The following is a 27,162-nucleotide window of genomic DNA, read 5'->3' on the forward strand; positions in this document are numbered from 1 at the left end:
GAGCGGGAGTTGGTCCCGTGCCGTCAACACGCGTACCAGCAACGGTGACGGTGAGGTGTACCTGGCGGCGGTGAAGGTGCAAGCAGGTGACCTGTGGCGACGGCGACGGCGAGACTGGCGAACATGTGCCTGTGGCTGATACGGTGGTGTGCGTGAACGGTTGGTCGAGGTTCGTCGTCTCTGCTGCCTCTGCAACCAGGCTATTCTATCACACTACCTCCAGCATGCTGGTATGATTAACAAGTCCAAAAGACGGTGTACTCTCTTCGTCCGCCATCTTCCACTCTGCCACCTGATTCTCCTGATCGATGCGGTACATTGCTCGGCGATTGTCTGGTCCCTGAAAGAGGAAGAGGAACCCCGCCAAAACGCTGAGCCGATCCAACGTCGTCATTGCGGCGGTGACTTTTTGCTACCAACACCAAAACACGCCTTCTCTGACCAAAACCTGCATATTCATTCACCCTGATAGACCGCACTCCTCACTTCTACGCGATCGATTTGGCAGGCAGACTGTGAGGCGAAGCAGGCTTCGAAGCAGCTTTTGGCTGCGAACCCAACAACGGCTTCCCACCACATCAGCACATCGTTTCAGACCGACAAGATGGTCTTCCGGTCGAGCAAGAATTCGTCTGAAGAGTCGTCAGCTACCACAGACACCCCAGGCACTCCTGGATCCGAGACCGCATCCCTCGAAGCGAATACAAATGGCGCACCGCCGACCGCCCCTAAAGTGGAGGCTCCAGTTGTGCCAGATGGACAGACGCCCTCAGACACAAGCAAGCTCAAGACGTTCCTGATGATATTGAAGAGATTCATTGGAGTCACAGACATCGCAGCAGTGCGCTTCAGTCTTCCGGCACAATTGATGGAACCCATCCCCAATCTCGAGTACTGGCACTATCTCGACCGACCTGAAACATTCGCCGCGATTGGCGACAGCGACGACCCACTTGAGCGGATGCTCGCATGTCTGCGGTTTTGGTTCACGAAAGACTTGAAGTATGTCAAGGGAAAGCCTTGCAAACCATACAATAGCTCGCTGGGCGAGTTTTTCCGCTGCACGTGGGATGTGGAGCCAACGGATAAGGAGCAGAAACCGACAAAAGTGAACTACATTACGGAACAAACTTCGCATCATCCGCCAGTCTCTGCGTATGTTTACGACTGTCCTGAGAAGGGAATTGAGGCGGTAGGCTACGATCAGCTTTCCGCCAAATTTACAGGAACCAGCGTGAAAGTAGTGCCAGGACAGTATAACCAGGGCATCTTCGTCAGATTAAAGAATCGCGACAACGAAGAGTACCAGCTCACGCATCCAGCAGCATATCTCGGCGGCTTTCTGCGAGGTAGTCTATACGTGACTGTCGCAGATACATGCTACGTGATCTGCGAGAAGACAGGCATCAAAACGATCCTCCACTACCTCGAAGAGGGCTACTTCGGAAAGACACAAAATAAAGTCGAAGGCGTAATCTACAAGCCTGCGGACATCAAGAACGACACCATCAACAAGCTCAAAGATGTGCCGAAAGACCAGATTCTCGGCCGTCTCGAAGGTGTCTGGACCGAGAAGATCTACTTCTCGCCTGGCGCGACAGAATTCAAGAAGACTCCAGAATCCGATCGCATACTCCTCATGGACGTGACGCCTCTTGTGCCAGTTCAAAAGAAATGTCCGCCGATGGAACAACAATTGCCGAACGAGAGCCGGAAATTCTGGGGCAAGGTTACCGATGCCATCACCAGCAAGCAGTTCGGCCTCGCGACCACGGAAAAGCAGAACTTGGAAGAAAGACAGCGAGAACGGGCGACTGAACGGCAAAATTCTGGAAAGAAATGGCAGCCCAGGTTCTTTACCACCGTGACGGAGGAAGATGGCAGGGCCATTCTGAACGAAGAGGGAAAGAAGGTTATGGAAGGCATGCAGAAGGAAGAATACCAGCTAAAGGAGCCAGAAGAGTACGGTGCTCTCTAGGCGTAAGGAGGAAACGTGGTTGCGGACGACATGAACAACTTCTGATAGATGACCGGTTAGGTTTGGATGGTCTGGTCTTGCATATGGAATGGCGTTGGCTGGGCGCATTTTATGGGAATACGACTACGTTTGGACGTACAGGCATACGTCTTGTAATAGTTTCGGTCCAAATTATGGGTGTAGATATTTGTCTGTGCTGAAGAGAAGAGAAGAGAAAGAACGGGGAGGTCTTTTCTTGACTGTGTTCATGATGAAGAAGAGCTGGATTTTGAGGCTGCCTGGCTGGATTTTCCAGTTGCTGATTCGCTAGCGGCAATTGAAATGGCTCTACGCCAGATTCTCGGGTTGAGATATTTGCATCTTGAATGCTTTCTTTACATTACTTGTCGGTATCGCGACCTAGGAGTTGGTCTCACGGGCTATAGGCATCCGGACCTTTTAGCGCGACCTTAGCATCGGTAGTAGAAGAACTAAGAGTTAATAAAGAAGACAGGAATGTATTTAGAAGTTAATATTTGCCTAAGCTGCACCGTAGAGAAGAATAACTCTTAATATCCCGCTAAGCTAACCGTAATTGCATCTTTAAAGCACCGAAATCGCCGGAGTCGCTGCATTTATCCTTAGCTAGTGCCTTAGAATCGCGTACTAGCCAGTTATTGTGTAACTTATTCTAAGTACCTTAAATCTATAAAACTATCGTCCGTCTATTCTAGCTCGTAGCATCGGTGCCCTATACTACGAGCTTTCTATATTGTAAATCGTGCTAAGGATGCAACTAATTATCGGATTAACAACTATATAACTATACAAAGAAGGATTAGGAGCTAGCTATAGAAACTATAGTTAATATACCTATTGTATGTCCTTCCTCTTAGCATAGGTTAGCTAATAGTATTAGCTAACTAGCATATTACCTAACTGAACTATAATACTCCCCCTTAGGTAGAGATAATATACTGTTCAGATTAGACACTCTAAATCTAGGCTTAGAGCTTTACTTCATCCTCTAACTGCCTTTAGATATTAGACTATATCTGCTTTATATGCAGCTTTATATACTATACTACTTGTACGTGCTTGTATTATATTGTTTACTAATTGGTTTGCTTTAGAGTGATGTCCTTAGTCGTAATTGTAGGGTTAGCAGGCGCCTATAGAAGACGCTTGAACTTAACTAGACAACTTGAACTTTTACAATCCGCTCTTTAGTAATCCCCTAAGTACTAGCAGCCTCTACTAGAATTCAAATTCTTACTAAGACCTTCTAAGTCTAACAGCTAGCCGAGACTTTATTATAGCGATAATTCTTTACCCTAGCCTAGGGAGTATAGCGAGTAGTATAGGCAGCAGTAGTAGCGGCGGCGGTAGTAATAATCTAAACAAGAATCGGCACCCTTCGCGTTATAATAAGCTCTAGCTTATAGAGACTAGTAAGTGTTGCTACTAGAGTTTCCCCTTTCCTAACAATTTGCTAACTAGGCGTAGTCCTTAAGGAAGTATAGTTAACTGTCGCGATTCTCTAGAGAATTATCTAGTGCTTAACTAATATTGGTCCGGAGTAGACTCCGCCTTAGCTACGCAACGTTAATGTTAGGCATTTTATTACGAGCTAGGATAATGCTCGGCTGTTTCTAAGTGTGCCTCCGCGTCTGCGTAAGGCGGCTAAGGCATTCAATTTAGGCTTAAAATCGAATGTTAACTACTTGCCTACCGCGCTTGTATATACGGCTGCTACTAGACGCGTATATACTAGTAATAGCTAGTGCGGTCCTTGCAAGCAGTTAAAGGGTCCGTACTTAGAGTGTATAACTCTAAGTTATTAAATTAACGGTTAGGATATCGCTTTCCTAAAGGGCGCTTATACTAACTGTGCTAGCCTAAATTATTGTAGTTAATGCGAGTTCTCTAGTAAGTTGAATCTAGTCTTATGCATTTTTTTAAAGCAAAAACACTAATTCTTTTGTTAGGTTACGTCTCTCGGCTACGCTCTAATACGAATCGTTAGACGCCTATAGCGCCTCTGCTGCCTCGCAATCTAGGGAGCAGAGTAGGCACTAATTAGCGTCGTCTATACGTGCTAGTCCCGTCTAGTATCGATTAGAGTACTCCTTAGGGCGCCTAGGTAGTAGCAAATTTGCTACTATAGCAAACAAATGCTTATACCTAGGCTACTGCTTAGGGACGTAGTCGTAGTCTAGGTTCTAGGTTGTCTACTAGTCCTAGCTCGACTCGTAATTCTAGTAGTCCTTAGAGGGGTTTCTCTAATTACGAAGACAGTAATGCTAAGATAGGTAGCTAATTAGGGAGATTCGGTTTTTTCTAGTAGACAGAGAGCTATAATGTATATTTTCGATTTTGAAATAGGCTAGGCAGTCTAGATTAGTAAAAGCCTTGCAGCATTAGAGAGTTTCTAACTCTTAAGGGCTAGGGTATTTCTTCCTGCTTAGTCTCAATATTGTTATAAAAGAAATTTTGCAGCTTAGACTACATAGTGCAGCTAGGCTATTTCTAGAAATTAGAATGAAATTCAATGAGTGTATAAAGCTTGTTTTCTAATCCTATAAATAAGATTTTTCTTTCTAAAGGAGTGACTTAGGAGTTTGTCCTAGAGACGCTATATTATTAGAGAATTTTGTTTAGAGATTTAGGCTTAGTAAAACAGTCCGCTAGCTGTTTGTTAGTAGTAACGAATTCGATACTAATCTTTCCCTAGGCATACTATTCTCTATAGTAGTAGTTTCTAAGGGAAACGTACCTTAACCTCTTAGAATTAGTATAGTCCTTAATAAGGGAAATAGCTAACTAGTTGTCTACCTAGATATAAATCCTATTAACTTCTTCCCTAGTAAGTAGTTGAAGCTTAGTTATTAAATTTCGGAGCTAGCAGATTTCTCTATATACTTCTATTAGAGCAATATACTCTACCTTAGTACTAGAGAGCACGACTTCCTTCTAGAGCTATAATCTCTATATAATTAGAGTATTGTTAAGAAGTATAAGGGCGCCTAATGTTGATCTTAATAATAAAGGGTTACTAGCAAAGTCTGCGTTAGAGTATACCTAAAATTCCAAAGTTTTCTTCTTTCTAAAGACAAGTCCTTTATTAACTGTGCTAGCAATATACCTCTAGAGATGTTTAGCAGCTATAATATGCTTAGGTCCGGGATTCTAAAGGAACCTAGCAAGGTAGTTAACGGTATAGCTAATATCTAGTCTAGTCTAGTTAGCTAGAAACTGCATTTCACCAATTATAGTATTAAACAGCTAGTAGTCCTAACGGTTATAGGGGGTTATAAGAGGCTCGTAAAGCTTCTCAAGTGGATGCTTTATTAGCTTATACTAGTCTAAGCTATGCTTCTAAAGCTTCTCTTTAGTATAGTATATCTAGGAGACAGTAAGGTTTCCCTCCTTGTCTTCCTTTAGATAAAGGCCTAGAAACAGGTTAGACGTAATAATCTTAATTGTATACTTCTTGCGAAGACCTTCAATTAGAGCATCGATCTTTGCCTTAGAGGTTCTAAAGATTTAGAAGTTATCTATATAAAGGAGGATAAGAATACTATTACCTTGCTATAGGTAATAGTTACTCTTTGTCCTACTTAGGCTAAGTTGACGAAGAGTGTCTAAAGCATTATAGTACTAGAGATTAGCGGCCTGCTTAAGGCTATATAATCCTTTTCTAATACGGATAATCCACTTTAGAGGGTGCTTCTTAAACAGGTACGCGCCTTCTAGGGGTCTAATAAAAATCTCTTTATCTAGAGGGGGATTTAAGAAAGCAGTCTCGATATTAACCTGTCTTCGCTTCTAGTTTTTGTTTACTAAAAGCCTAAGGACAAGTCTAGTAGTAGCTGCTCTTAGTATAGGAGCATAGGTATTAATATAGTTAAGACCTTGCTTCTACGTAAAGCCTCTAGCTGTCTATCTTGCCTTGTATTTGTTAATGGAGCCGTCTAGCAGGTATTTAATCTTGAAAACCTATTTTCCTATTAGAGGTGTTCTACCTTTTAGTAGGGATTCGGCTAGAATCTACTCGATTATACTAGACTTTTTAAGAGACCTTATCTCTTTTGTAACGGCTTTTCTCTATTTATCCTAGTTAGGCCTTTTTAGGGCTTTAGCTAGGGTTGTTAGGTTAGCTAGCTTCTAAGTATCTCTTATAGTAGCAGCTATAGCAATCTTAGTAATCTTGCTATAGTTATACTTAGCTACGGCTCTACTAGACCTAAGTCGTACTTCGGCTTAAGGAGGGTTTAGCTAAGGTAGGTTAGGAGCCCTCTTTCTCTTGCTAGTAGTCTTAGGGACTTAGAAGGGAGTGATTAGGGTATCTTCTAGTTTAGCAGTATCTGTTTCTTAAGTGTACTAATTTTTCTTAGGAGCAGCTTCCTACTAAGTAGCTAGTAGTTCTAGTTAGTGATTTTAGAGTGTTGGCTTATTAGCTATAGGTATTAGCTAAGGTAGTGTTCCTTACTTAAGTGTACCTTGCTCCCCCTAAGCTGTAAGGGAGTCTTCCTAATTTTCCTAATTATAAGCCTGCTAAGGCTAAGGGATGCTACCTCTAAATAGCTCCCCCTAAGGTTCTAAAGAGTGCTAAGGTGTTTAGTTATTACTAGGGAATAGTGCTAGGATTCCTAACTTAAATGAAAGGTCAGACTAGGTTTTAAGTACCTAAATAGTCTCCTAAGGGACAGCTAGTCTTAAATACTCCCCCTAAGCTTGAAGGGTACTTAGAAGCTTAGTAAAATTGTCTTTATAGACAAAGTCCTCGTTAAAGGTAACGTATAGAGAGAATCTGATATTATGCTGCTATACGCTATCCTTCTAGTACGGGTTCTAAAGCAGATAGTTTGTTAATGAATTTTCTTAGAATCTAATAAACTAGTAAACGAAAGCTCTTAGTGTAAATTTCTAGGAGTTAAGTCGTTCAACTCCGGATTCGAGGTATTTGAATACCTTGTAGCTAAATCGTCTCGTCTTAGACAGGTTAATGTCTATACTACCGATATTTAAGTCTAATTCGAAAGCCTTAAGTAGAACTTCCTTAGTTCTCAAGTTTACTAGTCTATTAGTTAGGTAAATCGAATGTATTACTACAAAGCACTAGTAGTATATTAGTAGGCTAGAGTCAATTATTATTACCCTTGCCTTAAGCAGAATCGTCTTATTAGACGACTCTGCAATGCTGTTCTGCTCCGGTGTATATAGTATAGATATATCCTATCTAATACTAACTTCCTCTGTAAAATATACTAGATCGTTGTTAGTAAACTCTCCCCCGCTATTACTAAAGATAATCTTAGGGATTTTGTTGTATTGCCTCTTGATTCTAGTTATCTAGTTAGTTAGCTTGTTACTACTTATTACCTTATCTTTGCTTCGAAGCAATAGACCCTACCTAAGCCTAGTTTTAGTATTAGTTAGGATTATAATATACCTGTTTCTAAATAGATTAAATAGTTGTACGCTAACAAGGTTAATATAGACTTCGTTAAGGGCTTTTTCTAGTCTAGTTCTGTGTTCTTTTAATACAACTCTTTAAGCTCTCGAGAGCTTGTAGGTCTTATAGTGCTCGAGTTTAGATATATCAACTTCTTCTAGGCCTAGAATAGCTTCCTTAGTAGCTGTTAGGATCTTGTTGCCGACGTAGCTAAGTCTCTAATGCTATCTTAATGTGTCCGCTCGTAGTCTAGCGATAGCTAGGGCTAATAGCTGCCCTTTCTGACTCGATTCTAAGTTTGGTTTTAAAGCTAAGCCTAGCATTTTGACTCTAGTATCTTTAAGGGTAAGTACTCCTTATACTTCCTCAACCTTTCTAATTAGCTTGCCTTTAAGCATTAAAGTGCCTAAAGGTCTATCTAAGTAAATGCTACATTTCTTCTAAAGACGCTCTACTAAGATTAGGTTGCAATCTAAGTTCGGGGAGTAGAGGACATCTATTAGAGTAATTAGGGTTTTCTTTCCTTTATAGGTTAGGAAGATGTTAATAGTTCCTAATCGTAATACACTTGATTTTCCTACTGCTTAGGAGAACTAAATAGGCTTAGTTAGGTGCTTAAGATCGCTAAACTAGCTCTTATTCCCTATAATGTATAGTAATGTACCTATATCCTAAACTTTTGTGTTAGCTATTAGGTTCTTAGAGCTTGCTATAGCTAGTCCCGGCTTTGCAATAGCTCCCCTAATTAGGCCCCTACTAAGGCCGTCTAGCTAATAGTCTCCCTTATCTTCCGAGTTAGAGGAGGAGTCTAATTCATCTTTGTTATTGTTAATAGTACTACTAGATTTGCCCTTTCCTTTACCTTTACCCTTCTTACCTTTGTCTTTATCTTTGTCTTTGCTCTTGTCTTTCTTTCCCTAACTAGGTAGTACTATATTAGGGTATTACTTGTAGCACTTAGCGTTAGTGTGTTTGTGCTTACACTAAGTGTACTAGTCGTTATTATTGCTAATAGCCCCTCTAACAAGCTTTAAGCCGCTAGATAACTATCTAGGAGGCTTTTCTCTCCTTAGGGACGTTATTATTGCTTTAAGGGAGGAGTCCTTGGCTTTAGGCTTATTATTGTACTTCTAGGATCTAAGCTATTCGTAACTAGAAAGGCCCTAAATAAACAGCATCCTAATAAGCATATTAGGCATCTTAATGTCTAATAACTTTATAGGCGCTTCTATTATTGTAACTAAGCTAGCAAATTATTCTGTCGATGTTTAGAATCTATTAAACTACTGCTAAAAAGATTCGCAGTACTGCTAGGTGTTCGGATTAGTAAGGGGCATCCTAATGTGCCTAATGAGTTTGATAGTATCAAATATGTCTACGGTTACAATAGGCTTGTATAGAGCCTTAATATAGTCGTATGTATCCTTAGCTGACTTAGGTGTATTACCGAAGTCTAGTCTAAGGGCAGGGTCGAGTCTAGTAATAAGTATACCTAGGGCTTAGATGTCTTTCTTCTTCTAGTCCCTAAATATGTCTCTATACTGCTAATCGGCTAAGTCCCCTACAAATATGCTTTTTAGAGGTGGTTTTGTTTTATTAGCCTAGTTAAGTCTATAGAATACTATACTAACTAGGTCCTTTTCTAGAAGGGCCGCCTAGAATACAAGCTTCTAGTCTTAGAAGTTGATCCCCTTCCTAAGAACCTAATTCTCCTTTGCTGTCTTTGTCTAATTAGTGTCTGTCGTTCCTAGCTGCCTTTTGGTATAGTGCTAGGTAGGGCTTATAAGGGACACTTGCTAGGTTTTAGTCCGAACTAGAGCTCTTAACTAGGTACCTAATAGGTCTAGATAGCTAGCTCTGTTTAGTAGACTCTAGAAACAGTTCTTTTATAGTTGAACTAGACAGGTAAGCGTATACGCCGGGCTTATAACCTATTGTAAATCGTGCTAAGGATGTAACTAATTATCGGATTAACAACTATATAACTATACAAAGAAGGATTAGGAGCCAGCTATAGAAACTGTAGTTAATATACCTATTGTGTATCCTTCCTCTTAGCATAGGTTAGCTAATAGTATCAGCTGACCAGCATATCACCTGACTGAACCACAACATTCTAAGCGCTTTCTTTAGATCGGCCTCTACTTCGTTCTTATCTACTACGCGATCGAGCTTGTCTAACCGGGCACGAAGATTGGCTGTAGTATCTATCGTGGCATTCAATCTGGCGTTGAGATCGTGGACCCGGTTTTTTCCACGGCCCATAACCTGTCCCAGGACCTTCTCACAGGCAATTTCCTTTCTGAGAGTCTTGATTTCGGCTCGATTCTTTTCTAGTTCTGCAAGAACCTTGGTCTTTCGATGTTGGGTGGTGATAAGGTCAGCTTGAAGGTTGCGTTTTGGTTCTAGCGGCGGTGCATGCGTCTTCTGCGATAGATGGTTAGCTGAAATGGCTACTGGCGAATAGAAGGGATTGCTTACCTTCTTAGAATTGTCTAGCACGTTGCTCTTGAACACTACTTCTTGCTCGTCCTTCCGATGAGTCAGTATGTGTTATCCAAATCGATCGGACCATAGTGTTTACGTACATCGGAATCGTCTTCAGTAAGTGACGAAGCAGCGAACGAAATTGTTGAGCAACTCTTGGGTGCGGTCGAGGTCAAATTGCCAATGTTGGCGCGAGCTTGAACCTTCTGTTGCTGCTTTCGTACAGCAGTCGTTTCACGTGATAACCTAGGCGCATCCCCACCAGCAATGTGCTCCCAGACCGCGACCATCCAGTTGTCCCATGCCTTCTTTTGATCAGAGCCCTGAGACCAGCGGCTCCTGCCCGCTTCGCTCCAGAAGATGTCGTGAAGAGATGGAGTGAAGTATACCAGGTTCGAGTGTCCTGGCTCCGAGCGGACAAGCTTGCCCTCTTTATTGGTAACCACATGAAGCACTTTGATCAGGTTTCGCTGGAGCTGAGCGTTCCAGTAGGGCATAATGAAAATGCCAAGGCTGGCTTCACCTGCCATGGGTGGGCCAACTTGGACCAAATACCGTGGCAAACGCGGTTGAAGCTCTGAGTGCCGCGCCGCATCGAGCACTTTACACTCTGGTGGAACAATGGCGAAATCTCGGCGGGCTATTCTGTCCGAGTCGTCGTTCGGAGTCTCATCTTTCTTGCTCTTCTTGCAGGTGTCTCTATTGAGCGCTTCTGGAGAGTCGTCTCCATCTTGAGAATGGAGGCGCTTCATCTCTTGTGCCCTATCGCTTTGAAATCGACGGATGCTGTGGGAAGAAGCAAAGGGCGGCTATTATGAAGCTAGGAAGAGTTTTCAACACGGTTGTTTTGCAATGAAAGAACAAGGTTCAAATAAGTGTGGGGGCGCGAAGTGATAGCAGAAGTGAAGTGGGCTTCAAGGAATAGTCAGTGCTTCGCCATCTCACTCACTACTTGCATTTCGCGCTGTTCTGTGCTGGCCGTTGCGTGGTTATCTCTTCGACTCTACTCTCAAGAGGTTGAATTGGAGAGGTCATGGGAATCTTAGCACGGTGCTCGCGGGATGAAGAGCCGAAGGTGTGTTGTTACACATGGCGAAGTGATCTCAGCCGCTTGCAGCATCGAGAATGCCAGGCTTTCTTTCCAGCAGGCGTGTGCCGAAAACACAAATAGCACCTTTCGCGCATTGTTAGTAAGAAATAACCCTACCTGATGAAGGACGCTCACAATCACCAGGCTCCTGGCCGTAGCAGTGGAAGGTGGTCGTGGGCCCATCGGCACCTTCGAAAACCATTACTCGACTCGACAGTGTTGGAGGCCCTGCCGTGCAGTCAAAACTTGAGGCACTCCGTCTTTCTAGCCATATCTTGCTCTCAACGACTTACCATCAGCATGTGTGATGCGATGATACGGTCCCCCATTCTGATCCATGTTTCCAGCGAGCTTGCCTACATAGTCCGCAGTGGCAAGACATTGCTTGCCTGAACTCACAATCTCATGAATCGCAAAATTCCAACAAGGTCAGCGCAACCACTTCCACAGGTCCATCCTGGCAGGCGCCTTTGGTTCAACAACACTCCGCCCCTGTTCACGAAGTTCCAGAGTCCAGTCAGCCGGAAGCGGACCATAATTGAAGCCAGAAATCTTGATACGCATGCTTCTGGTTGAGACCTGCAGAGGAGGACCAGATTCCCAAATTGCATTTTCCCTCCGACCGTATGCATTCAGGTCAAATTTGAGTCTTCTGAGCAATTGCGTCCACAGAATTGGCGCACCGACCAATTCCTCCATCGACGACGCGCTTCTCAAAAGAGCCATGAACGGCGTGAATCCCTGCTCGCACTGGTGATGTAGTTTAGCACCGGCAGTAATTGCAGCTTTGAACATCTTGTACCAGTCCTTTCCGACGCGAAGTCGTCTGACGTTCATGAGATGTAGGAAGCTGTCGCCCTTTCCTGTAACGACATTTGCCAAATCCTGGTGGAAACTGGAAAGTGCACAAGCCTCGAGAAATGTTTTGACGAAGAACGGTCCACGCTCTTCTCCCCGACTTATCTGGCAGGCATGGTGGAATCTTACTTGTAGAGGCAATGCAGGGAGTTCTCCTAAAATCATGCGTAAACACTCCAGGTCCTCGCAGCGAGACCAGAAGGAGGGAGATTCATGTTGCGTGTCGGTCAATTCAGAGTAGTCCAGAAAGCCGCTCGCCACAAGAGCTTGCATGATTTTGCGCATCCGTGCTAAGCCATCATCGTCATCGCTTTGGTAGAAATACCACCAGCACAAATCTGGCACTAAGAAGCCCTCAACTCCACCGCCTAGGCCAAGAAAGAAGCGACAAAGTTTTTCGTGACGGTAATGAAGAGCGTACTGCCAAGTGCGTCAGTACTGGCTACGTCAAGGTATGGTGGCTGGATGCTTACGTGGAATGGCATATAGCCCGTGACATTTTGAATATCGTACATCGAAGCTGCACAGGTCGAGAAAAGCTCCCGCACGCGGTCCAAGTCGCCTCTCTTGCAGTGTTTAAAAATTGGGGCGCTCTCATCCACAATTCTGAACGTCCTCAAGCTCATTCTCCAACCTTCAATGTCACGCGTGATTGAAATGTGCCAGGTTAGTGATGCGAACAATGGTCGCAGACTTATCACGTGTCTCGAACTTTTGCTTCGTCTAGTCCGCGAAACGCTGTGTGGGGCCTCCCAGAACTGCCACGCTGTGCTTGTATGCCCATTGGTGTAAGGTGGAGAGTATCTGTGTCTTTCATGGCTTGTGAATGCCTGCATGATCTGCAACACTTGGTCTTGGACAAGTAAACTGCGTTCAGTGGCAAGATCCCATTGCTGGCTCTGAGATAAACCATGGTCCGAGTGGCCGTTCGGCACGTGGAAATCTGAAGCGTCTCTGTCATCGTAATTGCCACGAGCCGGTATCATGGACTCATGTAGAAATTCTCCTGCCTCTTGTTGTGTGGTCCTGAGCTGGACGGTGGGTATGTGGTGAGTGAATGAGCGATGAGAAGTTCCGTGTGTCGACGCGACAAGCGGCCTAAAGGGCAATAAGTATGAGTAGAGCGATGTCACAGGAGTGATATCGTCAGCAGACACGATGCAGTCAAAGAATTGATCGATGTCTGAATCGGCCTCAGATTCGTAAAATGTTGCCCTTCCATGGTGCTGCAAGGTGACTTCTTGTATGTAAGCCAGGTCAGATGTTACTGTGTGCACTGGGCCATGGAAATGAAGATGCACGTTGCCGTTGAGCTGGAATGCGTGTCCACTAGCCAGGTTGTGGGAGTAGATGGTCTCCGTCCTGAGGTCACTCAAGACTGGCGTGAGCTGGCCGCTGAGGTCTTCACGTCGTACTCCCACACATGGTAGGCGACGGCGCACTGTCGTCGGCGACTGGACGCTCTCCATTCATTCGTCGTCCAGGATCTAGTGTCAGCCTCGACAACGGCCTGCTGATCGCATCGGGCTCCACTTGTTGTCTATCGCGCGAGGAATGAGCATGGTAGCTGAACAGGCTTTGATATTGCACCCAAGGCGTAGATGCCTGACAACGAATGCATGCCAATGCTCGCTTATAGAACTAAGTCGGGCAGCGTCAAGGCCATACTCTTTGGCATGAAGCTATTCGTATCAGCCAAGACAGGCAAGACAATAGAACTGGGCAGTGACGACAGGGAGAACAGTATTGTCGCCAGAAAGATTCACTACTGGATGATATTCTGTTTGAAGCAGAAGAGAGCAAAGCAAAGCGTGTTGCTTCACTTCACCTCTCAGCTTCGCTCGGAGGCACGGGCCACCTCGGAACCGGATCATGACGTGAGTTTTCGGACCAGCTGTCCATTGCCGAACATGTGAGAGTGAGGCCAGCGCACCTCAGGCACGAGCACCCTCATACCAACGAACACATCGCCTCACACCCACCCGACCTCTTCACTGACGGCCGCGGATATGGACCCAATAATCCTACGAACGCCACGCGATCCATCATAGACTATCGACGATACCACGACCGAAATGCGCCTCGCATATTATGCTGGCGCCTCCACGGCCGCGGCGGCAGCATGTCTGCTCAAGGCCTTCCATCAACGACCGAACTTCTATAGCGCCACCGTATATCTCTCACAATCCAACGCCTGCCTCCTAGTCCTGACCAACCTACTGCTGATCTTGTCCTGCGCCTTTCTTTATGCTCTGCAGCGCGTGCTGTATGGCCGTCTGAGACCGATCGAGATCGAACAGCTGAGCGAGAAAGCATGGTACGCAGTGCTAGACACCCTTCTGGCGATGCCCAGCTTCCGAGAGGACGTAGGTGGGCACTTGCTGTTCATGTTCGTGCTGTTACTCGCAGGCAAGGTCTGGGGATGGATCGGCGAGGGCAGGGTGGATGTGCTGGAGCAAGGACAGTTGCCCACCGGCGGAAACGCTGCGAGATTGTTCCATGGACGGCTTGCAACAAGTCTGATTATCAGCGTGTTGTTCAGCTTCGGAATGCTGAAATATTGCGTCGATACAGTGGTGGAGGATCCACGACCCGGCATGATGGTTATTTTCACATTTGAGTTTGCCATACAGTGCATCTTCAGCACATTCACGCTTGCGAGATACGGCCTGAGTCTGGTGGAAATGAGTGTCGTGAAGAAGCAGACCGTGGCGGCGATAGAGGCAAGAAAGAGCGAGATCAAGGCCGAGCGAGAAGCAGCGAAAGCACTCGCAAGGCAGGAAGGAAGAGAAGAACCAACATTTGAAGACGGAATTGATGTTGACGAGAATGAGGTCGATGCTCCTGGCTGGGAAGAGAAGCGACGCTGGTTATTCGGCTTGGAACTCTTCACGGACCTGATCAAGCTCGTGATATACGTCCTCTTCTTCACTGTCAGCATCACTTTCAATGGCCTACCGATGCATATCATGAGAGATGTCTACATGACATTTGCATCTTTCAGCAAGAGAATCACCGACTACGTGGCATATCGCAAGGCCACCACAGAAATGAACACCCGCTACCCAGATGCAACAACCGAAGAGATCAGAGGAGACTCTTGTATCGTGTGCAGAGAGGAAATGGTCGCATGGGCAGAAGGTGAACCTCAAGCACCACCTCAGCCTCAAGCCAACCCTCAGCCGGATGCTCAGGCGCCAGCTGCACCACAACCTGCACCGGCATCAGCAGCGGCACCACAACCTGCAGCCGCACCCGTTGCTGTGCCTGTACGGAGACGAGATGAAGGCCTCCGAGCAAAGAAGCTCCCGTGTGGCCACATTCTCCATCTCAGATGTCTCAAGGCTTGGCTGGAAAGACAACAAGTCTGCCCGACGTGCCGGCGACCTGTTGTCACTGCGACACCTCCTGTCAACAATGGTGCCGCTGGAGCAAATCCACAAGCTCCCGGTCAGCCAGGGCAGCCTGGTCAGCATCCACCACAACAGCGACCACGCGGCAGAGTCTTCAACCTTGGCCCACTGCGCATTGGCTTAGTCAATGCTCCTCAAGGCCAGGTACAGAACATTCTCAACCAAATTCAGCACCCAGAAGCTGCTGCCAATCAGGTCAATGCAGCTCAACCGCCCACAGCCGACGCTACTGGCAGTGGAGTTGCTACGACTAGAATTCAGGGCACTGGTGCTACCTCATCAGTACCGATTCACATACAGCTTATGCAGAGGGAGCAAAGGATGATGCGAGACGCCCACAACTTGGCCCTCGACCAACAAGCATACGTAAACTTGCGAGCAATGGAGGCTGAGTTGGCACGGCTTCGAGCTTTGCGAGTACCTGAACAGCAGCCTGTCGGAATCACAGCGCAACAACCTCCACTGCAGCAATTTATGCCGCACTTGCCTTTTCAGCAGATGGGCATGGGTTTCCCACAGCCATTCTTTCAGCCTCCTCCTCCTACGATTACGGATCAGCTAAATGGTAGTAACGCCGAGCAGATAGCATCTGGATCGGAGCAATTGCCAGAGGGACTGGTTCTCCCAGAAGGCTGGACGCTCATGCCGCTTCACAGACTCGGTGAACAGCAGGATGCAGCGCAGCAGGAGCAGCCTAATCCCACATCTACATCAACACAACAGCATGAGGCAAACACCAATGCTACGACATCAATCACCAATGCACCTCTGTCCGCAGATCCTTTAACTGCTGCAACACAAGCTGCCGAAGCTACTGCTCCATCTGTTGAGCAAGCAGGCACTGGAGCTCATGGTCCCACAGACGAACGAGGATCACCGCTCTTTGTGCCTGCGCAGCCATCAGCTACTGTACCAGCAGGCGCACAGACTTCTCGGACAGACACAACACAGCAAGCGGCACGAACGCTGGCGGATCAACCGCCTTCATCCGAACAGCCAACACCATCACATCCTACAGCACCGTCATCCTGGGGAGGCGATAGCTGGTCGTTTGTCGACCAGCCCGAACAGAGCACGGAATCTACTGCTCCATCTAACGGCCATCTTCCACAGCATACCGAGGAACACGCTAGCCAGAATGGCAGCTACAGCGGCAAAGGTAAAGGCCGGGCCGTAGAAGTTGAGGATGTGCCGGATCCGGAGTCTTAGTTGGAAGCAGCGACGGCATGGAAGTTTATAGATTACATTAACTTCATTGGAGCATAGAGAAGAACGGAACTTGGTACCAAATCATAGAGCATGATGGATATGAAGGGAGGATTTTTTTCCGTTCCGTAAGTTGAAAGGCCATCACAGCCGTCCTTCCATTCGTCACTTCACAGATTAAGATTCTTATACGCCCTTTCTCAGGCATGTCAACGTCTTCATAATCTGAAAATCCCTGCTTTGCAGTTGTATAGTAATACATCGCCTGGTAGGTCTTTATTACTTGGCTTATGAGATCTAGAGATGCCAACAGAATACGGCAGTGCCCGTACAAGACAATCAGCTCAATGCTGATGCGTCCATTGTTGAGATAGTGCGGATGGCGGGAGAGCTTATACTCGCCATTTCATTACGTTCTGACATGTTCCCAGGGAAGACAACAACCAAGAATTTACCGTCCTCAACTCAGGTCCTGATACTGTACCACACGAACCCGCACGAATTCAAATCGGACACCAAGTGGATCTTCAGCTGGATCTGCCGCAGCGTCATTCGATCCCGGTACCTCATCAAGTACGGTAAGGCACTCGACCACGCGTTCGTCTCCAAGCAAAGACTGGTGTTGCCATCAAGAAATCACTCTCTACAACGCCATCACCCTATGGAAATCAGCAGAAAGCAATCTCTCGGTAATTCGCACTTGTCTCCGCGTCATGCATGGCCGGTTCCTTCCAACGAGCTTGGAAGCAAGGTATGAGTATGAGTAACTTGAGCACCAGTAGGAGTGGGAGCATTCCGAGGGCGAGACTCAATGAGTCAGTCTGATGACTTGCATGGATCAATTCGATTGGATTCCTTAGATGTCGAAGGAATCCATCGAGAGATCTTGAGGAATTAGGGTGTTCATGGAAGCAGAAAGTGAGAGAGTTTGAAGTGTTTCGATGTGTTCTGTTCAATGACTTCACGCAGGAAGATCGGGTAATTGGATTGTGCCAAAAAAAAGGGAATGAGATGTATGAAAACATAAATACCACTGACGTTTTGCAATTTTGTCGCAGTATGTCAACAACACTATGCATATGCACGATGGTTGTGACTACTGCAAGAAACTCGGGCAATGGAAACTTCTAATTAAATGATGATTTAAAGTTTCATTCGATGGTGACTCTATCTCTATCTCCCATGCCACGCAATGCATGCAACGAAACAAATGGGTATTGTGGGTATCCATCCATCGCTAAGACTCCATCCCTCCCTATCTCCAACTCAAAGAGAACGCCCCCGAAAACTCCATTTCTTCCATCATCTAGCAAGGGTAGTAACCACCTTGATAGAGCTTCCTGCTCACATGCGAAGAGACAGATGCTGATCGAGAAGCTTGTGTGGAGGCAGCTGGTGTGCTAGCCTTTGATGTAGCACGAGACTGGCGCTCCTCCTTGCTGGCTTTGTCGGAGGCGCTGGTCTTGTTGTGGGAGAAGATGGCCTTGAGTGTGTCGGCGAACTTGGCGCCTGGGAGGTCCTCGACCGTGTTGTACTGGCTTCCGTAAAGCATTTTGTTGGTTGGTGGTGGTTGGTTTGAAGTGGTGGAGTTGAAGAGTGGCGAAAGCTGATTGATGTGTTTGGCTTTGAAGCTGATGCTTTTGCTTTGAAGAAGTTGTGTTATGCTGTGATGAGGATTGTATCAGCGCAAGAGAAGAAGTCTTATATCCTACCTCACGGCTATGAGAACATGAGTGCTACCGAGGCAGAGTATGCTCATACCGGCATTCCTAATGTCAACTTGTTGGTGAACACAGTCGGAGTCGGTTTTTTCTCTGCCACCGTCCGCAGGCATCGAATTTTCGTGAATGCTCACGGGCTGAAATTGTGTTGCCTGCCACTAAGGCCAATAAAGGTGTTCACCTGCATAAGATCGTCAGAATGCCACTGCCGAGGCCGACGGCACATTGACGGGACGGCGCCATGGACTCAGACAGCAGCATTTCATTGGAGCACAGTATCTTTGGGAAGCCTCTGACATTATTTCCGTGCGCTTATTCCTGAGGCTCAAGTCAATGCCGGCTGAATTCGGGTTGCGGCTTTCTTTCGGGCATGTGAGAAATTTTAGGCACTCGAATTCGCCCAACAACTTTGAGCCGAGGTCAAGTTCGACAGCTTGTTCCTGAATGCTCTGCCACATGGAGAATCGCCTCTGACCGTGTCCGAGCAGCTGTTCGGAAATAGAACAGGGACTGTCCATGTGTCATGTCGTGTGGCGCCATTTGGAATGCGCATGCCAGATGCGGTAGGCCGGAAGACTATGCTCGCTGCAGGGGCACGACTATTCGTAAATCAGCTCCGGCTATTCATAAATCAACGGACCTAGGGCCGCTCCGGTCTCGGTGAGACCACATTGTTAGTAATCCACATAGAACAACATCGCATAAAGACCTGTAATGCCTATGCTAGCTGCTCAGTAGAATAATGACGTAGGAAAGAAGAATTGAGTAAATAGACGTAGAATTCGACCCTACAGCTGATCCTAACTGTTCTAGGCATACTGCCTGCCTAGCAAATGAGGTTCTACGACCCTCGCATCAACGTATAGTTCCTGCTATACAATCTCAGTGTAATCTGGTATACCTGCTAGCGCCGTAGATACTAGTAGAGCCCTCGGAGCGGGCGGAGGTCCTTCCTAAGTAGGTGAATAAGTGGATACAGGGTTTCTATCGCACTGCCTATGCTTGTAATAGCCAGAGTGGCAGTCTACGTTATCTTTAACGCACTTGCACCTCCTGCAGGCCGTTTTGCATGTGCAGCCCTAGAATGGCGACAGTAAGGTGTGTATAATAGCGACGGTGAGGTGGAAAACAGCTATCTAGCGGTGGAGGACATAACTAACAAATTTGCCTTAGGCCTCCTCCGCGATCGGACGACTGATTTATGAATAGCCGGAGCTGATTTACGAATAGTCGCGCCCTCGCTGCAGTTGCCCTCGCTCGTCGAGTGCGCAGTCTGTTCCGATTGCGGTCAATCATCCCATGGCCACAGGTGCTCCCATACAGCGCGTTCTGCATCTGTGTTTGCCAGCTCTTTAATGATATCCTCCTTGTAGTGACGAAGTGCCTCCTTCGTCGCGTGGTAATTCTCTGCCTTCACGCACCCACGCACTGGGAAGAGGTGACCTGCAAGCGCCTTGACCTCCTTCATGAGATGCATACCGTATCTCGCTCCCTCGGCATCAGCTTCGACTTCAGCCACGAGCTCTTGCGACAGCGTGAGCCCGGTTTGCTGCATGATTTCGGAATGTTCGCGGAGGTAGTCGAAGACATAGGCTATGTACGTGGCTTCACCATCCACGAGCAGGTTTTTCGCCAACAAGAGAAGCTCGAAAGCCGGTGTCTTCTGGAATTCGAAAGACTTCCACACCTCTTTGTTCGTTTCATGGATCCAGAGTCTATAGGCGACACAAAGAGACTGTTGCATGAACAATTCGCTCGCGGCATTCTGCTCAGCTTTCGAAAGTTCTGCGAAGTCGGCAGGCAGCGTTGGGCGTTCGAGTCCTTCAGCCTCTGGGCCATCATGATCGAGAATGAATGGCTGCCGCGCTTGGAGGAAGAGGGGAGCCACTTCGGTCGATTGCCAGTCAATGATGTCCGTCACTGCTGTAGGGTCGGCGGGGTCAACATAGATGTTCTCAAGATGAAGGTCGCAGTGCCAAGCTGATGCTTTCTGCAGATCAGAATCTGAGGGCATCAGATGCTGCAAGAGCTGGAGGTAATAATCTATAGCTCGGAGCTTCTTCTCTCTTGTCGGTACATACGATCCTGGACCACAAATGGTGACCTGTGTTGGTGGCAGCTTGGGAACTTGCTGCACACAGATCATCTCGCGGCGGCCGACAGCAGTGAGGTATTCTCGAAGGGTTCTCCCTGCGGACTAGTCAGTTTCGGTTTTATTCTTACTGACGGCAATGAACTGCACAGGTCGCCCTTACATGGTCCTCTATCAAATTCGACATGCTGCCGGCCTTCATCGTTCCAATCTCGGCCAGCCGTGGGCCCTATAGCAAGATGTAAATTGTTGACGGAGCCGCCTTGAGGGTTGTCAAGCGGCAGGCGATGCTGCTCGTCGAGATCGCGAGCATAGTATATGCTGCCATAGCCATTGATAGTTGTTGACGACCATTTTGCCTGGAATTCTGCGATGGATCTTGCGACTGCACCACGATGTTGAAGCTGCAGATTCTTCCAGACCGACTTCAATGGCACTCCGCGAGCGACAGCCATGATGATGTACTCGGCACCTACAGGCGTCGATTCGGCACGGCTACACCATGCATATACTTTCGGAATTGGAATTTCCAGGGTGGTGCGCATAAAGTCCATCGTTGCAACCTCGCTGGCCGTTGTGAAGTGTGGCTGACCTGCCACAGGGTATGGTAGCTTGGCGACGACCTGCTTGCCATCGTTCATTGTGAGCAAGACTGCTTTGTTGTGCATGCCTTCCGTAAGTGTCTCCGTCCGAATGCACGACTCTGAGTGGACCGCGGCCGCAGCTACCTTGCCCAGCTCGGCCAGAGCATATTGAATACTTCGAGCTGCCATTTCTTCGGCTTCATTTTGAACGAATCTTCCTCGCGTCCAGCCATAATAGGCGCGTTCCTCGACTGTGGCGGAAGGTGACTCTGGCTGAGGTCGTGATGAACACGTTACATCTTCAACCCTGCAATCTTGATGGCTTGCGCTCATCGACAGCGGCTGTCTGACCCCGGTTGCGATAGTTCTGGTGGCAGTGCGCGGCAGCACTTTCAGACTATGTTTCAGACAGGCATGAAGGTGCCGTGTAGCTCCCAACATTGCCTTTCATTTATTTCATACTCGGATGCTTTGGACCTTTTCTGCGCGCGGTGTTGATGGATCGTGATGATTTGGAGTCAAGTTCGATGGACTACGCCCCAGTTGAAGCGCGCTAAAACGCGGGATCTCGTTTGGCCTGAATCGCAGCCTTAATGGGCTGTCGTGGAGGGCTTTTATGTTTCGCAGAACTCTGCACTGCTTTCATAAGGTTAGTAAATACATATCGCCCCATATTTGAAAAAGGAGTATTGAATGTATTTTGTTTGCTTAGACAAGTCGGTCGCTGGAAACTTTACGATGACCACATGTGTCGTGCACAGAGCCTCAGAGATGGATGTGGCTCTCGTGCATAGAGTCTTGGAGATGGATCTGCTTCGGTGCACAGTGCGAGGCTCTGTCACATGCAGTTGACAGGATTGCACGTGGGCGATGAAGTACATGCTCGCTATTCAAGAGCATTAGCATGGGTGGATTCGAAGACATTGATGTCTACTTCAGCTAGGTTGAAATGAGTAGACGGCTTGGAGATTATCGTTGGAGTGATGGGCGAGTAAAGTCCACTTCATGAAGGAAGTGAGGTGAACCGTGAAAGTCGTAGCGGATGGGATCAGGGATCTCAAGATAAGGTTTGCACTAATCCCAAAACGCGTACACCCTGGTCGATGACGATGCGAGGATGTCGCGTCTACAATTCGAGCTGCCGTCTCACAAAGTCGAAGTAATTGTGTACCATCGCACACAGCAACATCAGATCTCAAGATGTCTCTCAAGCGTAAAGCTGCCGACTTGGCAACACATGCTGTCAAAAAGCCAAAAGCAAATGCCTCAATTACTGCCTTCTTCGGTCAACCAAAACCGAACCCAGAAACATCATCCGCGAATCCATCGAAGCCAGCATCGTCACCAACCGCTCCAGCAACAATTCAGCCCAAGTTCGACAAAGACGCGTGGATCGCCAAACTGAACGATGAACAGAAACAACTCCTCAAGCTCGAAATCGAAACACTCCACGAAAGCTGGCTGGCCGTCCTCAAAGACGAGGTCGTGAGCAAAGAGTTCCTCGACCTCAAGCGATTCCTGAAAAAAGAAGTCGAAACCGGCAAAAAAGTCTTCCCACCAAGCGAAGATGTTTACAGCTGGTATGTATGCTCCCAATCCACATCCCGATATCGTAATCGATTATAATTCCCTAACACATGCTCATCACAGGTCCCGACACACCCCCCTCCCCAACGTCAAAGCCGTAATCCTCGGTCAAGATCCCTACCACAACATCAACCAAGCCCATGGTCTCTGCTTCTCCGTCCGACCACCGACCCCCGCCCCACCCTCTCTGAAAAACATGTACATAGCCCTAAAAAAGGACTATCCAGATTTCTCCCCGCCTGCAAAAAACGGTGGTCTCCTGACACCTTGGGCAGATCGAGGCGTGCTCATGCTCAACACTTGTCTCACGGTCCGCGCACACGAAGCGAATAGTCATGCGAAGAAGGGGTGGGAGAGGTTTACGCAGAAGGTGATTGACTCGGTGGCTAGTAAGAGGACGAAGGGAGTTGTGTTTCTGGCTTGGGGGAAGCCGGCACAGGAGAGGTGTTCGAAGCATGGGAGTTCTGGGAAGCATTTGGTTTTGAAGAGTGTGCATCCTAGTCCTTTGAGTGCGCATAAGGGGTTCTTGGATTGTGGGCATTTTAAGAAGGCGAATGAGTGGTTGGAGGAGAGGTATGGTGACGAGGGGGTCATTGATTGGAATTTGGATGTTAAGCCTGAGGATGCTGGGGTTTGAGTTGCATTGCTCATCACAGGAAGAGAAAGGCATGAGAGCGAAGGTGTTCAGGCGTTGGTCGTTTCTGTTGCTGGAAGAAAAATGTAAAGATCCATGTCCTCAAGGCTGCCGATAAGTTGGAAACTGTAAAAGCGCTATGCAGTTGATAGTCCAATGGTTGTTGTACAATACGTACTGTCATCCCGTCATGATCTCATACTATCTACAACTCCTCGTGTACCAGATCCTCCTCATCATCCGAAAACAACTCCTCAACCGTCTCCTTAGCTTTCTCCTTCGCTTGTTCCGCCTTCTTCTTCGCCGCTTCCAACTTGTCCTTAACAGCCGTAGGCATACCACCCGCAGCAGCACCTCCCTTCCCACCAGGAGCCGGCTGACCACCCATCATAGGTCCCAGACCAGCCATAATACTCTCCAACTTCCCACCCTTCATCGGTCTCTTCTTCATAGCAGCCTCACAAGGCTTAGGCGGAGCCGGTCTGGTTTCATCCCTAACAACATTCCCAACCTCCTGATACTTAGCATTACCGCGAAAAAACTTCACCCAATGCGCAAGCGTCTCCTCAACCTTCTCCAGCGCCTCCTTCTCATCCTGCACCCGTCTCTTCAGCTTCTCCTCCTCCGTAACCTCCCCAAACCTCTCAATCGCCTTAGCCGCCATATTCGCAATCATTTCCTTCGGCATAGCCTCAAGAGCCGCGAGATCGCCCTCATAATCCCCGGAAGCGGCACCTTGCAACATCTCATCCATCCATTTCGGCATAAACATGACTTCCACATCCTCCATCCTCCACGTAAACTGTTCCGCCTCGTCCCAACATTCCGTAACCCAGGCTCGAGTCGCATCTTTGCCGACGAAATGGTTGTAGTGCCCTCTTGGTCCATAGAAAGCCGGGGAAGCCGAGACGTCGAAAATCGTGCCGTTGATGCCGAGATAGATGGGTTTTTCGGGGTCGGTGCCGTCGTAGGCTTTGAGGTCTTCTTCGGTGAGGGAGATTTGGCCGGTGACTTCTTGGGCTTGGGCTCCGAAGGCGGGAGCGGAGGCACGGGGGCGGTTGAGGGCGTTGTCGATCCATGGGTATTTCTCGTTGACCCAGCTTGCGAATGGACCGGGTGGGGAGCGATTGTCGACTTTGTAGTAGAAGATCGAGCCGAGTACGAGAGTGAAGGCGAGGAACATGCCTGCCACGACGAAGATGTTGGGTTCGAGATCGACATCGCTGGATTGTTTTGGTCGCTTTGTTTTAGACTTGTCTTCCTCTTCTGGTTGTCGTGTGGGCTCACAGGCCTTGGGGACTGGTTTGCGAGCGCGGACTTCCGCCATCGTGAATGTGGATTGGAGCTACTAGGTAATGGATTCCGATTTGATGTGGTTACAATGCTCTGGAGAAGGTGATTGTAGGAAACCAGACAGAAACAGAACACCTACATCTATCCACTCAGCGGTTGAGCATTACTGTAGTATTGAAAGGCGTCAGTATTTGAGTTTGGACTTGGAGCTTGTGTTGCCGAGGCTGCCTTGTGCGATCTTCGCGGCCCAGAATCGTGGTGTGAGACACTGACTCCACTTGCAATGGACAGCCTCTCCGTGCCAGGCTTCATTCTCGATACCATGACCATAAAGACAAGTTGAAGAGATGTCTCAAGCATGAGGAGGCGAGCATGGAAACAGCAAGAGCTTGTGTGGAGATGGAGGATGGGCAAGCTGACTTCTGCCACAATCGGTACCTCTGGAGCAAGGACTTCATGCGTCGTGCCTGATTCTCAGTCGACGTAGAATACGGCACTGGAGGCGATCTCAAGAGCATGAGATGTGGAGTCCTCGAAGGATTCAAAAAGAAGATGAGACATACGAGACGACACTATGGGGTATCAATTATGCATTGATGTGCTATACAATCCGTAAATAAACTCGCTCCGCCGCACAACGCGGATGTCAATACCTCGAAATCCTGCAGCTTAGCCCGCTGTTGTCCTTAACCTGGAGTGACACGGTGCGTTTCACGCAATTAGATGAGGCCTGGGTTGGGTCGCTAGCGTGGGCCTGGCTTTGCTTAGACAAGCATGCAGAGCGCCACGCCGATGGCAAGAATCGAGACAGAGACGCCGACGTTGGTAGCCCCGCCTTGGTATGGGACAACGGACTCAGTTGGTACAGGTGTCGTTGGAACAGTCGTGTTTTGCGAAGGGCTGCCGCTGCCGCCGCCAGTGCCAGTGCCAGTGCCAGATGCAATGGTGCTCTGAGTCCAGCCAGGATATGTGGCGTTTGACATCGTGTATGGCGTGGGAAGAGATGTCGTCTGCTGAGAGAAGCTGAAGCTGAAGGTTGGATGTGGCATGGTGAGAGTCGAAGTGACGTGCGAGGTCGATGTCACAGTGACCTGGGACTGAGAGCCTGTCTCAGGCGAGCCGAGTGTGGACGAAACACCGCCAGCATGAGATTCAGAGCCCGTCTGAGGCGAGTCGAGAGTGGACGAAGCACTGGCAGCTGATGATGGATGCGGTGGCAGGTCATACCCATCAGAGCTGGACGGGTACACAGAGCTGACGGTGGGCAGCGACGTGGTGACTGGTCCGCCGACAGTGGAGGTCTCAGTCTGCGTGACCGGGCAAACAGTGGTCGAAGCGTGGACGATGGAGGTGACAAGCGTGACGCTGTTTTCTGGGCAATCGCTGACGGATGGAGCGCAAGCCTCGACTGTAGTCCATTCGGTGGAATAGATGGTGCTCTCAACCAAGGCTTCCTTGATGACGAGGAACGTGTCCCCAGCGGCGCGCTCTGTCATTCAAGTCAGCGGTGCAGTTGGGCCACGGAAGAAGATCTTGGACGAACCTGTAATGGCTGGGGCGGCGGCGGCGGCGGCGGCGGCGGTGGCGGCCAGGGCGCCGAAGGCAGTCATCATGGTTGCGATGCGCTGCATTTTGGGGGTGGTGGTTGAGTCTGTGATATGGCGTCTGCTGGGTTGTATGATGATGAAGCGATGTGGCTTTCGAGAAGAGCAAAGGGGAAGCTTTTCAATTGTTTAGACGAAGGAGCACTGGCCATGTTTACTTGGTGACGACGCGGCGGCCGTTGCGACTGCATGTGAAGCGCGACTTCTGCCGGCGTGAAGGCAGCGGCTGCGGCAACCGCATTGCACATGGCAGGCAGGTTCGTCTCGGCAGTCTCTCAAGGTGCGATCTCGAACCGAAACATCTCTCACTGATCAATGCGACCGAATCGCAGGCTGACGAGGACATTCAAGCAGCGTCTCGAAGCAACCCTTGTGTAGCGCATCAGCCGTGGCATGGCATCTTGGTCTCCCTCCTGGCGCCGCACCTCCTCACTCCTCTGAGATGGATTCATTACGCTCAGGCTGCTCAGACCGTCGAGTCAACCGGTGCGCCAAGTTGTTTGCGTATGGAACTGACAAGACCGGGAGCGTGGTGTGTCAACGAGGATGGCACACTGCAGCTCTCAAATCACAAATCGATCGAACATTTACGAGAAGGCCATGCTGGCAAGGCGAGTCTTGAGAGGGCGAGCCTCACAATGATGCCAGACTGTTCACACTCGGTGGGATTCTTTTGAGATCATGAATCCTCAGCCAAAGATTGAAGGCGTCTCGCAGCGGGGACTGATACACCATTCGCCCAAGTTCTCGCCGCCTGAATTATCGCAACGCTCATGGTCTTGGCCAGGCATAAACGATCATTTCCAATATCGCAGATTACTCTGCCGGAGCTAGCACTTCGCACACGATGTCTATATGGAGATTACACCTTCAGGCATGCAGCGATTCAGCATCGTGGTCTACGTGTTGTGAGTGCTGTCAGCATCTGCAGGCTTGTGATTGCCTCTTGGCACCGCAAATTGCGTCCAGTACGAAGCTATGCCCGTTTCCATCGGCCCAGTCATTGCAAATGTGTATACTCGCATATAACCTGACGGCTGAAAGCTGACTTGCACGCTGAGCATTTTATTGACACTACCTGAACATGGGCTTAATTTTTCCGATCAGAAATACTGCAGGTTATCTTGTCGTCTCGCGAGTACTTCGGGCGTAGCCTTGCCGGCCTGCAGACAATGGTG

General features: G+C 48.2%; 10 protein-coding genes across 10 annotated transcripts; 4 read left to right on the forward strand and 6 right to left on the reverse strand.

The window, feature by feature from the left end:
* Nucleotides 1-760: 760 nt before the first annotated feature.
* MYCFIDRAFT_168398 (uncharacterized protein) lies at nucleotides 761-2,330 on the forward strand. Its single transcript, XM_007933367.1, has one exon. The coding sequence runs from the start codon at nucleotides 800-802 to the stop codon at nucleotides 1,976-1,978; it is 1,179 nt and encodes a 392-aa protein (XP_007931558.1). The 5' UTR covers nucleotides 761-799; the 3' UTR covers nucleotides 1,979-2,330.
* A 7,162-nt stretch (nucleotides 2,331-9,492) lies between these two features.
* MYCFIDRAFT_179272 (uncharacterized protein) lies at nucleotides 9,493-13,896 on the reverse strand (the record flags this gene model as incomplete). The annotated part of the gene is made up of 17 exons (XM_007933368.1): nucleotides 9,493-9,512; nucleotides 9,605-9,871; nucleotides 9,918-9,947; nucleotides 9,988-10,688; nucleotides 10,743-10,814; nucleotides 10,852-10,955; nucleotides 10,990-11,076; nucleotides 11,105-11,256; nucleotides 11,286-11,386; nucleotides 11,418-11,460; nucleotides 11,493-12,204; nucleotides 12,240-13,264; nucleotides 13,293-13,455; nucleotides 13,493-13,532; nucleotides 13,570-13,680; nucleotides 13,709-13,799; nucleotides 13,827-13,896. 17 exons carry the CDS (start codon nucleotides 13,894-13,896, stop codon nucleotides 9,493-9,495), a joined length of 3,789 nt encoding a protein of 1,262 aa, XP_007931559.1.
* Nucleotides 13,897-13,925: 29 nt separating this feature from the next.
* On the forward strand, nucleotides 13,926-16,571 carry MYCFIDRAFT_209184 (uncharacterized protein; the record flags this gene model as incomplete). The annotated part of the gene is made up of 1 exon (XM_007933369.1): nucleotides 13,926-16,571. One exon carries the CDS (start codon nucleotides 13,926-13,928, stop codon nucleotides 16,470-16,472), a length of 2,547 nt encoding a protein of 848 aa, XP_007931560.1. The 3' UTR covers nucleotides 16,473-16,571.
* Nucleotides 16,572-17,602: 1,031 nt separating this feature from the next.
* MYCFIDRAFT_212557 (uncharacterized protein) lies at nucleotides 17,603-18,084 on the reverse strand. Its single transcript, XM_007933370.1, has one exon. It carries the CDS (start codon nucleotides 18,019-18,021, stop codon nucleotides 17,776-17,778), a length of 246 nt encoding a protein of 81 aa, XP_007931561.1. The 5' UTR covers nucleotides 18,022-18,084; the 3' UTR covers nucleotides 17,603-17,775.
* A 1,394-nt stretch (nucleotides 18,085-19,478) lies between these two features.
* MYCFIDRAFT_33962 (uncharacterized protein) lies at nucleotides 19,479-21,055 on the reverse strand (the record flags this gene model as incomplete). Its single annotated transcript, XM_007933070.1, has 2 exons — nucleotides 19,479-20,380; nucleotides 20,446-21,055. The coding sequence occupies 2 exons, from the start codon at nucleotides 21,053-21,055 to the stop codon at nucleotides 19,479-19,481; spliced, it is 1,512 nt and encodes a 503-aa protein (XP_007931261.1).
* A 780-nt stretch (nucleotides 21,056-21,835) lies between these two features.
* On the reverse strand, nucleotides 21,836-22,040 carry MYCFIDRAFT_179277 (uncharacterized protein; the record flags this gene model as incomplete). Its single annotated transcript, XM_007933371.1, has 3 exons — nucleotides 21,836-21,922; nucleotides 21,954-21,992; nucleotides 22,017-22,040. 3 exons carry the CDS (start codon nucleotides 22,038-22,040, stop codon nucleotides 21,836-21,838), a joined length of 150 nt encoding a protein of 49 aa, XP_007931562.1.
* Nucleotides 22,041-22,066: 26 nt separating this feature from the next.
* On the forward strand, nucleotides 22,067-23,090 carry MYCFIDRAFT_33163 (uncharacterized protein; the record flags this gene model as incomplete). Its single annotated transcript, XM_007933017.1, has 2 exons — nucleotides 22,067-22,446; nucleotides 22,517-23,090. 2 exons carry the CDS (start codon nucleotides 22,067-22,069, stop codon nucleotides 23,088-23,090), a joined length of 954 nt encoding a protein of 317 aa, XP_007931208.1.
* A 161-nt stretch (nucleotides 23,091-23,251) lies between these two features.
* MYCFIDRAFT_212558 (uncharacterized protein) lies at nucleotides 23,252-24,464 on the reverse strand. Its single transcript, XM_007933372.1, has one exon. The coding sequence runs from the start codon at nucleotides 24,412-24,414 to the stop codon at nucleotides 23,293-23,295; it is 1,122 nt and encodes a 373-aa protein (XP_007931563.1). The 5' UTR covers nucleotides 24,415-24,464; the 3' UTR covers nucleotides 23,252-23,292.
* MYCFIDRAFT_179280 (uncharacterized protein) lies at nucleotides 24,458-24,996 on the forward strand (the record flags this gene model as incomplete). Its single annotated transcript, XM_007933373.1, has 4 exons — nucleotides 24,458-24,611; nucleotides 24,646-24,840; nucleotides 24,868-24,903; nucleotides 24,938-24,996. 4 exons carry the CDS (start codon nucleotides 24,458-24,460, stop codon nucleotides 24,994-24,996), a joined length of 444 nt encoding a protein of 147 aa, XP_007931564.1.
* Nucleotides 24,997-25,144: 148 nt separating this feature from the next.
* MYCFIDRAFT_79056 (uncharacterized protein) lies at nucleotides 25,145-25,993 on the reverse strand (the record flags this gene model as incomplete). Its single annotated transcript, XM_007933374.1, has 2 exons — nucleotides 25,145-25,869; nucleotides 25,924-25,993. 2 exons carry the CDS (start codon nucleotides 25,991-25,993, stop codon nucleotides 25,145-25,147), a joined length of 795 nt encoding a protein of 264 aa, XP_007931565.1.
* Nucleotides 25,994-27,162: the final 1,169 nt, after the last annotated feature.

This window comes from Pseudocercospora fijiensis (genome assembly GCF_000340215.1).
Source record: "Pseudocercospora fijiensis CIRAD86 unplaced genomic scaffold MYCFIscaffold_10, whole genome shotgun sequence".
NCBI lineage: Eukaryota > Fungi > Ascomycota > Dothideomycetes > Mycosphaerellales > Mycosphaerellaceae > Pseudocercospora > Pseudocercospora fijiensis.